This window comes from Alosa pseudoharengus, unplaced genomic scaffold (genome assembly GCF_046254945.1).
Source record: "Alosa pseudoharengus isolate Yale_2024_CS ecotype anadromous, Long Island Sound unplaced genomic scaffold, YU_APseudo_1.1 YU_APseudo_1.1_scf_2, whole genome shotgun sequence".
Lineage (NCBI taxonomy): Eukaryota > Metazoa > Chordata > Actinopteri > Clupeiformes > Clupeidae > Alosa > Alosa pseudoharengus.
Genome location: NW_027468663.1, coordinates 51,119,960 through 51,130,021, shown reverse-complemented (window position 1 = coordinate 51,130,021; position 10,062 = coordinate 51,119,960). Strand labels below are relative to the sequence as shown.

The following is a 10,062-nucleotide window of genomic DNA, read 5'->3' as shown; positions in this document are numbered from 1 at the left end:
GGAGGATCCTCTGGCAGGTCATAGGAGGAGGGGCAGACAGGACAGAGACAGACAGGGGGGACAGATTGACAGACAGAGAAGAGGAGGAGGAGGAGGAGAGAGAGACAGACAGACAGACAGATAGGGATAAAGAAAGGAGACATTTCCTTTGAACTACATGGTAGTAGCCAGACTCTGGTGCAGCTGAGACTATTGTGCCCACTCCAATCAGCCTCAACAGACTGCTGGCGCCTCACGGGCACACCCTGCCACCACCAGCCAGAGGAGCAGAGCGTCCCTTCTTCCTCCACACCACCACACGGGTATCATCTTGATCCAGTATCCACATGTCCACCACAAAACTAAGAGGCCAAATGTTTGGAGAATGATGATATATATATATATATATATATATATATATATATATATATATATATATATATATATAATATGTATATATACATTTCCAATGCATACATTTCCAGACATCAGGAAGCCTTTATGCCATTGAAATGGTCAGTGCAATCAAAATGACAAGTCAAGATGCCATTGTTTATGTCAAGATAGTTAAACTGTTGTCTTGTTGTCAATATGACAGTTTAATCTGTAAGTATTTTCTAATAAACAATGCGCAAGGCAGCACTATTTTCTATTTCAAAACTACAAAGTCATACATTATTGTGTGTGGAGGGGGTTGATTGCAAAACATTGGATATGTTTCAACGTTTTTTCTGTTGACAGACATTGTGACAGTATTAAGAAAACAAAGGCTTTTACAGCATTGTGCAAATAAAATATACAGTAAAGCACCCCTTGGTCAGAGCTGTGCACTACTGTACATCTTTCTATACATTCGGACGTTCCTGTCTGTCAGGTCAGGTATGCTAGACGGACTATGACAAGTAGTTAGTTCAACACATTTGCATGTAATGACACAAGTGATGAAATAAGGCCGATTTGTTTTATGCGGTAGAACCATTCAGCAGGGAACCAGTATAGTGCATTTTGTCCAACATGACATTAGCCATTTAATTAAGGGGAAAAAAATAGCAGACATTTGTACAACCCCAAATCAGAAAAAAGTTGTGTAAAATGCAAATAAAAACACAACGTAATAATCTGAAAATCTCGTAAACTCATATTTAGTTGCCAAAAGGACACAGACAACATATCATGTTGAAAATGATAAATTTTACTATTTCATGGAAAATATACGTTCATTTTGAATTTGATACCAGCAACACGTTTAAAAAAAAGTTGGGAGGGGGCAACAAAATGCTGGAGAAGTTGAAAGATAAAGAAAGCAAAAGGAGAAATATTTCACAACTAATTAGTAGAAGTAAAGATGAAGGGGTATTCATCACTCTGTGTAAACCTGTGTGGACAAATGAAACAATGTAAACAATATAAACAATGCTTTTTAACATGAAATTATGAAGTATTTGGGAAGGTCATCATCTACAGTACTGTATATCAGTGTTTCTCAAAGTGTGGTCATCATCTACAGTACTGTATATCAGTGTTTCTCAAAGTGTGGTCATCATCTACAGTACTGTATATCAGTGTTTCTCAAAGTGTGGTCCGGGGACCACTGGTGGTCCGCAAGCTATCCCAAGTGGTCCGTGAGCAGACATGGTAAAATATGATATAGATGAGTTGTTTGCAGTATTAAACCAACTTGTATGTAAATCCAAACAGTTCTGCAACACTGCCCGTGTAAACTATGCCACTTTATTAATTATATTAATCCTCTGACACAATAAGCAAGGTGCAAAGGCAATAAGCAAGGTGGCTCATCGAGTAAGCCTATTGTGTAATATACTGTTGAAATGGGTCTACTCTTTTTTTTAAGCTAGGTGGTCCGTATTTTTTTATTTATTGATTAAGTGGTCCTTGGTCTGAAAAAGTTTGAGGAACACTGCTGTATATAATATCATTAAAATATTCAGTGAATCCAGAGAAATATTTGCAAACAAGGGATAGAGCTGAAAAACAATATTGGATGGCCATGGTCTTTTGGACCTCAGATGGCACTGCATTAAAACCAGACCTGTTTTGCTGTAAGAAAGTCATTGTATGGACTCAGGAAAACGTCTGATAACCATAACCATTGTCTATGAGCACAGTTTGATACTCAATTCAGAAATGCTAGTGTAAACTTTAGCATGCAACAGCCAAAATTGTATTTAGACATGATGCAGAAATACGACCATCATATTTGAGCCTGAGCTTGTTTAAAATGGACTTTACATTTAATGGAGGTAAAGTGGAAAAAGGTCCTGTGGTTAGACCAATCAAAATGTGCAATTCTTTTTTGGAAATCATGGACTCATCTGGGCTAAAGAGGAGAGGGCCCCTAAACGGTAACCAATCATTAAGGTTTCAGATCTTAAGGTTTTGTAATTATTATTTTGATTAGAAGTAATCACAATTTCCGAAATTTGTTTTCAAGGAACTTCATCCATTTTAAACCATTACTGGATCATTTTGAATAGCAGCTGTGTGTTGCGAAGGGCCTTTACAACTACTTGAAGTATATCGCCCTCTAGTGGCTATTAATCAGACTGGTAAATTTGGAAGGTTGGTACACAAAGCATCTGAATGTGGCAATTCACAAATCGTTATGGAACACAATGGAAAATAGAAAGGCAACACACACACACACACACACACACACACACACACACACACACACACACACACACACACATATATGATCCATGCATCCATGTTTTTGACACATGCTTTATTTCACCATGACATTAAATTAATACAGCAAGATGTTTGCGCAAAGAAACCCCAAACTGTAAATATATGAATAAATTACTGTTCACAGTGATCCTCTGAACAGGAACTACTCAGTGACACACTGGTTTCAATTCAGATGGAAGAAAACATATAACAGTGAAAAATATGTCAGAAACATTACATAATTTACATTTATATTCATTTATTTAGCAGGCACCTTTATCCAAAGGGACTTACAAAAAATAGAAATAACATTCAAGCTACAGTGTTGAGATCTTAGGTAGGAAATAATACATAATGTTCAAGCCAGCAATAAATACTTAAATTAAGAATAGCAGAATTAAATATAACACTCAGACTGAGTGTACACACACTGTAATGCAGATCAGAGGATGTTAACAGAACTGCACTAGCTCACTGATGGTGCAGCCAGAGCGGCAGCACAGTCTCGCAGGCCCCGTGTCGCGGCGGATGCGATGGGATGCACTATGGCCCTCTGGAGACCCAGGGTCCCGTACTGGTGAGCCATGAGCTGTCAGCCCGAGCGTCCCCTCCTGCTGCTGCTGCTGCTGAACCTCCTCATTGCTAGAGGTGGGGAGCTGGTCACTGCTCATTCGGTCTAGGAGGTCGCCTGGAAAATAAACAAACAAACAATGTTGAAGTCAGGAGGGTGGTTGCACCTGTCAATGTCTAGCTGGGGCGGGAGGGCCAGAGCTTGATTTCAAAATGGCACCCACTGTAGAAGTCCCAGTGGGGCTGGTCAATTTCGGGAGCGTGGCGCCTTAGTCGCGAGCTTCCACATGATGAAATGACCATGCGGACAAACTCGCGGCCACAGAGTTTGATCCTGCCATCCTGAGCCAGTGCCCCGAGGCCTCCCATGAGAACACAGACCAGGAGAGGGAGGAACACTTTTGCGCTCATGGTGGAAAGATCCAAGAAAGATAAAAGGTGCCTTAGGTTCGTTTAGGAATGGTAGATTGCCCCTCTGCATGCACACCACACCAGTGTCTTGCTGTGAGTAAACTCCAAGAGTCAGCTAAGTGTTTATATATTCTACCATCTCGGTCCATCAGCTGATGCAGGACCCCAGTGTTGGCACTATTTCTTCTGGTGACCCTTTTTGGAGACCTTGACCGTAGAAAAAAATGTTCTGGTCTCAGGAATCATTGTGAAGGTTGGAACTCTCTAGTGATAAAGAATTGTCTGCTAGTGATGGATTGGTGGGGAACAGTGTCATCATCAAATATGATTTTACACTAAAGGGGATGATATATAGACATAAGAACTCATGTAGCAATAGTCAGTAGAACTTTGCTCTCAGAAGAAAAAAAAACTAATATTAATAATATTAATAATAATTAATCTATATTGTGGTACTTTGTTTATGTGTGTCTCCAAATATTTTTGCACAATTGCTGTTTTTGACACACCATTTGTTGTGTCATAGCTTTATCTTGGCACATGACTGAAGTTTAAATATTAGACACGGGGTCATGGGTAAGTATTTCAGCATACGGAAACACATTCTAACAAAAAGATTTATGTTTCTCAGTTATATCAGAAAAGCAATGTTTGGTTCCCTGACCAAGAAAATGCAACTGCCTACACGTGATGAAAGTGTGTGTGTGTGTGTGTGTGTGTGTGTGTGTGTGTGTGTGTGTGTGTGTGTGTGTGTGTGTGTGTGTGCATGTGTTAGACATTGACCTGGCAGCATTTCATAAAAGAAGCTCAAAAGTATGTCCTGCGATGCTAAACTGTTCAGAGTGTACTCATCTCTGACAGTATTTTGCGTCAGCAGATGTGTGTAGGCGTGAACGTTTTGATCTGTAAAGCTTTCCATCATTTTTTATGATACACTGCTCTCCCTCATCTGCCCAAATCCACCAACATGCCAGTGTCAGACTTACTCCGGCTGACTTGTCATAAACTGATGCTGAACATGCCATTCTGAGCGTGAGTAGCGAGCCACATCTTTATACCCTTCAATCCTATTACAGTAAATATAGTATGAAGGGCTTTAACCTCATAGTATGTATGGGTGCTCTTTCTGTATACTATGTAATGTAACCGCTTAGATTGTGCAGACCATGTGTATGTCTAATCTGTTTAGTTTATAACTAAATAAAAAATGGAGATGTATGTACACTAGCTTGATTAGATAAAAAGTATTTTATTAAGTCATTATATCTGGAAATAAATTACATGTTGAAACATAGTACAATTCAACATATCATAGCATAACATCCAACCAGTATTATCTTATGAAAAGCCTGGGGATTAATATACATCTTCAAAGCTGATTTCAAACATTTTGAGAATTTAAAACAATGCAGACTATGCTCAATGACAGAGTAGACCAATTATGATACACATATATAGGCCTTGTGCTTTTAAGAAATAAAACAACAGCTTGACTATGGTTTTGTTTCAGTGAAGTAAGACATGAATTCCTGTGTATTTTGATAATGCACAAAAGATCTCACAGGAAACCCAAGAGGTCATGGCTTTCTTAACAAGACTGAACTTTCTGAAAGAGGCTCTCTGCCAACATAAATTATGCTATAAGCTGAACAAAAGCAGTAAGTGGGGTTAAAGTTATTAAGAGCACAAACAAACACACTTTGGGAGGATATCATATTTGAAATTGCATGTTCAACATGTTTTTCAATTGAATAAACAGTAACTCAAAACAAAGTGTTTTTTTTTTTCTTGCAATAGTTCACATTAACCAGAAACACTGTTGATTGGGAGATCACAGCTGAGCTGCCACGATATAACAATTAAACTCAAACCTCCTAACCCTAACACTGACAGACATGGCAAAATGTGTAAAATGGTTATCTGAACAAACAAATGACATCAGTAGAAAACTATGTTGTAGGTACCCACACAGAAGTTTAATCTAAGTTAATTTTCGGATACAACCAAATTTTGCACATCAGTCCCTCTGTGTCCTACTGTATTCCAGGCTGACATGAGATGGCAATATAGACAAAACATCTCTTCCATCATGTCCAGGCCTGTCAACCAGCTGCCCTTACAGCTGAAATGGAAAGATATGGGGATGCAAGATTTTGTGAATGGATCATGGTTTGTTAAACACATTAGTGGACTCCAAGCTACACAATACACAAAGAATCAGTCAGAAAATAATACATGTAAAAAAACTTTTTCTTTCATTGGTTTTATTGAATTCCCAACCATTTGATCCTACATTTGTTCAAGTTAAGGTGATTACATGAAACGTTTATTATATAAACATATATAATAGTCTAATAGGAATTTGTCCGTCTGTTTTTGTGCAAATAAGCCAACTGGAAGACATTAACACGGATATTTTGACGGTCCTTTTCGGGTTTTAGTTTTTATCAAATTGTCAGAATAACAGCATTCCTTGTTACTTCCTCAGTTATAATTGACAGTAACTTTACACCCAATGTGCTCTGAGAACAGGACATTGATTTTTAAACAATTTGTTTCAATTAAATCAATAATCATATGATTGATTCTTTAAATGCACATAATGAAATACAGTCCCATATGTCATCAAATTCACATACCATCCATTGAATCTGGTACGTCCTGGCAGAGTTCAAATTACACTACGACAATCGGGGGACCCCGTATTAAAAGGCAGTTTTTTCTTTCCAACTAAAATATCAATAGTGTAATACACTTTTGTGTATTAAATGTAGCAGACACCACAGGTCTAGTAAGGTAGGCTGCATAAACACACACTCAGGTAAGCATGATTGTTAAGAAAAAGTAGCCTACAGTAGGCATTTTTACTGACAAAATTCATACAATACATGTGCATATTAGCAGAAATTCTGGCTGCTAAACACACCATTTTAACACAGTTTGGGAGGGACAGAAATGTAATTTACATGACATGAGAATATATTGAATAGTGCAATCCCCCCAGACTGCTGTTTTTATCTCCAGGTTCTAATCAGAGGGGTCAGACACCCCCAAAAAACCCCATAATTCAAACTATGCTTCCTGGGCATCACAGCCACACTACACTGCTTTGTAGAAGTCCACAGAATCTATATTTAGAGGCAGTCTTCACAGGGCAGCTCCCAACTTAAGGAGGGATGATCTGCCGCAAGTTATTTTTGAGCCAAAGCTTCTGGCTTACTGGGCCTTCCCCCATCCTGGTGGAGAACAAATTGGAGCTACCCTATCAGAACATAGCGTCCCTGAGGGACCTGCAAGGAGTCCATAAAAGTTGGTAAAGGCATGGGGAAGTATGAAGGTTAAGATGAGGATGAAGATGATGACGATGATGATGGCTCCTCAGTGCTGATGGTTTCGAGCACTGCGTGTGGCATCATCGTCTGATTCGTCAGGCTCACAGCAGTTGTGAAACCGGCGACGTAGGCGAGCCTTCAGCTGCAGGCCACGCTGCACATTGACGTAGGTGCACTCTTGCGCTTTCAGCTTGGCATAGTAGTCTGAGAACTTGTTGAAGAGAATGGAGATGGGCATGCCATTCAGTATGATGCCAAAGGAGATGCAGCCAAATGCCACTATCCGCCCCAAATAGGAGATGGGGACCACATCTCCATACCCCACAGTGGATATACTGACCTGTAAGGACAAAAACAGTGTTTTACTCTCCAGGACATTAGTTACTGAGGAAATATAGTACCTTTTCCAATAGGTATTTTATTTAGGCATTTATTATCAGCATAATAATAATAATTAAAATAGTAAGCCGTTTATTACAAAATCATTAATACATCATGGATTTCTCTGAGGTTTCTTTCATGAAAATATGGGGTACATCCTAGTTTCATCCTGAAATGTATTTCTAATCCCATCAAGTTGTTTAAGAAGATAAAGACAGAATGGGATTTCTTGGATGCACAGACTGAAACTACTTCCAAGAACTAATGAGTACATTCCAAGCACCTGAAGCCTGAGCTAAACATACAAGACTTCAAAATGAGGCCAAGTTGATCATGTCTTTACACACATTTAGAAATAATATGTTTGGACACTTGTTTTTACCATATGATAGAAATAATTTGATCACCATTTTCTTGCACCTAATATAGTGTAGTAGCAGTAACCCGGAGCAGAGTAAACTGAGAAGGTGATCATATCAACATGTGCCAACACAACTGATCTTCCTCACATGTACACTTGCATTTTAGAGAATATCTCTTTTGACTTACAGTATATACAGTACATTGACTTATGTCAACTATATAACAAGTAACAAGGGATTACATTGTCCCCGGAGCAACTTGGGGTTAAGTGCCTTCCTAAAGGGCACACCGGTGAAAGCCGGGAATTGAACCCACAATTTTCAGGCTACTGCACGCTAGCCTAGGAGTACTGTCACACTGGTGTGACGGGAATGTTGGGAAATGAACGTTCTAAAGAATATCTGGGTTCATTGAATTCAACATAGAATTTTAGAACCTTCAATTGTTGCGGAACTTAGAATGTTCCTAGAATGTACCTACACCTTTAAGGGTTAACCACTACGCTACCACCACCCACAACACTACCACTACTTATGGCGACAAACAGCATGGCTGCTGAGCATCGCTCACTTACCGCAGCCCACCACCATGCATCGGGTATACTGCTGAAAGGAGTCCCTGCCACATCAGTCTCCACAGAGTGCATCAGGGCGGAGAACGTGAAAATGCCCATGGCTATAAACAGGAAGAGGCAGCAGCACTGCTCAAAACACTGTTTGATGGTGAACCCAAACGCCCGCATTCCTGTGGAGTGCCTTGCCAGTTTGAGGATGCGGAAGATGCGCATGAGCTTGACCACCTTCAGCACCTTGCTGACCTTGCTGACTCTGGCCATGGTTTTGAGGTCATCCTGGCGGCTGAGGTCCTCGGCATTTGTAAAAGTCTCGAACACCAGCTGGAGGAAGTAAGGCATGACTGCCACAAGGTCCACAAAGTTAAGGGCACTCTTTACAAACTGTTTGATGTTAGGGGTGGTAAGCAGGCGAAGGAAGTACTCAAAGGTGAAGAAGAGAATGGACAGGACCTCCACATGCTCCATATAGGTCCTGCCATAGACTTTGTACTTTTTGAGTTCACCAACAGTGTTGAGGGTCATCGCTCCAATAGAGGTGATAACAAAGAGACTTGAGAACACAGCAAAGGATTTGGCTGACAAAGAGGAGTAGGGGTTCTCCATCAGGTCCCACAGTGCTTTTCTGATGAAACCACAGCACATGTCGTCAAAGTTCTCCTCGTGATGGGGCGCTTGGATCTCTGCCATTAGCTCTTTATTGACTTTTAACTGTTCACGGATGTCATCCACTTTTTCTTCATACAGGATGCGGCAGCAGCGCGGGGTGTCTTTCAAGCGCAAGCCCCAAAACTCCATCTCTTCCTCAAAGTTAATGGGACATAAACTCTCCATAATCCACAGCATATTGCTGCAGTAGAAGTGGAAAATGTAATGGAAAAAAGTGGGGTCCCGGTCGAAAAAGAACTCATTCCTGGCGACAGAGTAATCATCACAAAAAGTTAACTGCTTCACTGGGTCTGTACACAAAGCTAAGGCACCAATTCTGGTTTTGGGGTATCGCACAGCAAGATGCTTAGGAATGTGAAAGACCTTTCCCCCAACATTGACGTTGATTGTGTATGTTTGTCTGACAGGTTGCTTTGGAGCTTTTTCAGCCAGTTTCTTCCCTAAGTCTTTGGTCTTCTGTTTCTCTGGTTTTGTTGCGGGACTGTCCAAATTATCCATAGACGTCCATGCTTTGACAGAGCTGTCCTGAGAGAAAGGAAAGGCACTTACTTCCTCCTCCCCACTCAAAGAGAAGCTCGTGTTGAGTTTCACGCTGGCGAACAGGCTCGAGCGCCTCTTCTTCAGCTTTTTCAGGTGCATTCGTGGGGCATCCATTTTTTCGCTCGACCACTTAAAACGATATCCCAAGAAGTAGTTGTTGAGATGAAGGGGAAAAAACTCCACCAAGAAGCACAATTAAAAATGTTGAGGGTTTACATAGTTTATTCCCCTCATTTTTGTGATCAAAAAGTTATAAGGACTCTCCAAGTGAAAATATGCCCTCTACCATGTAGCTGGTGCTGAAGGACTTTCCACAGTGTGTGTTTCAGCAAGCCAGAAGATCAAGAGTATGCACTAGGGATTTCCCCCCACCTCTCTGATGCACTAATCCAATTGCTGCTTTTACTGTCTAACCCACAGTTAAAAATACAGTCAAAGGATTAGTGTCGTGATTTAAGGCTTGAACTCGAAGCAGCAAAGACATATAGCGAACACACCACTTGCTGTTTTGCACTCAGTTATTCATAAGCTTATTAGAGGGAGACCTTTGTTATA

General features: G+C 40.4%; 2 protein-coding genes across 2 annotated transcripts; both read right to left on the bottom strand.

The window, feature by feature from the left end:
* Positions 1 to 3,122: 3,122 nt before the first annotated feature.
* On the bottom strand, positions 3,123 to 3,651 carry insl3 (insulin-like 3 (Leydig cell)). The gene is made up of 2 exons (XM_076293324.1): positions 3,465 to 3,651; positions 3,123 to 3,358 (listed from the first exon to the last, which is right to left on the bottom strand). The coding sequence occupies exons 1-2, from the start codon at positions 3,649 to 3,651 to the stop codon at positions 3,123 to 3,125; spliced, it is 423 nt and encodes a 140-aa protein (XP_076149439.1).
* Positions 3,652 to 6,978: 3,327 nt separating this feature from the next.
* On the bottom strand, positions 6,979 to 9,621 carry LOC143135384 (potassium voltage-gated channel subfamily V member 2). Its single transcript, XM_076296070.1, has 2 exons — positions 8,302 to 9,621; positions 6,979 to 7,323 (listed from the first exon to the last, which is right to left on the bottom strand). Exons 1-2 carry the CDS (start codon positions 9,619 to 9,621, stop codon positions 7,030 to 7,032), a joined length of 1,614 nt encoding a protein of 537 aa, XP_076152185.1. The 3' UTR covers positions 6,979 to 7,029.
* Between the last annotated feature and the right edge of the window lie 441 nt (positions 9,622 to 10,062).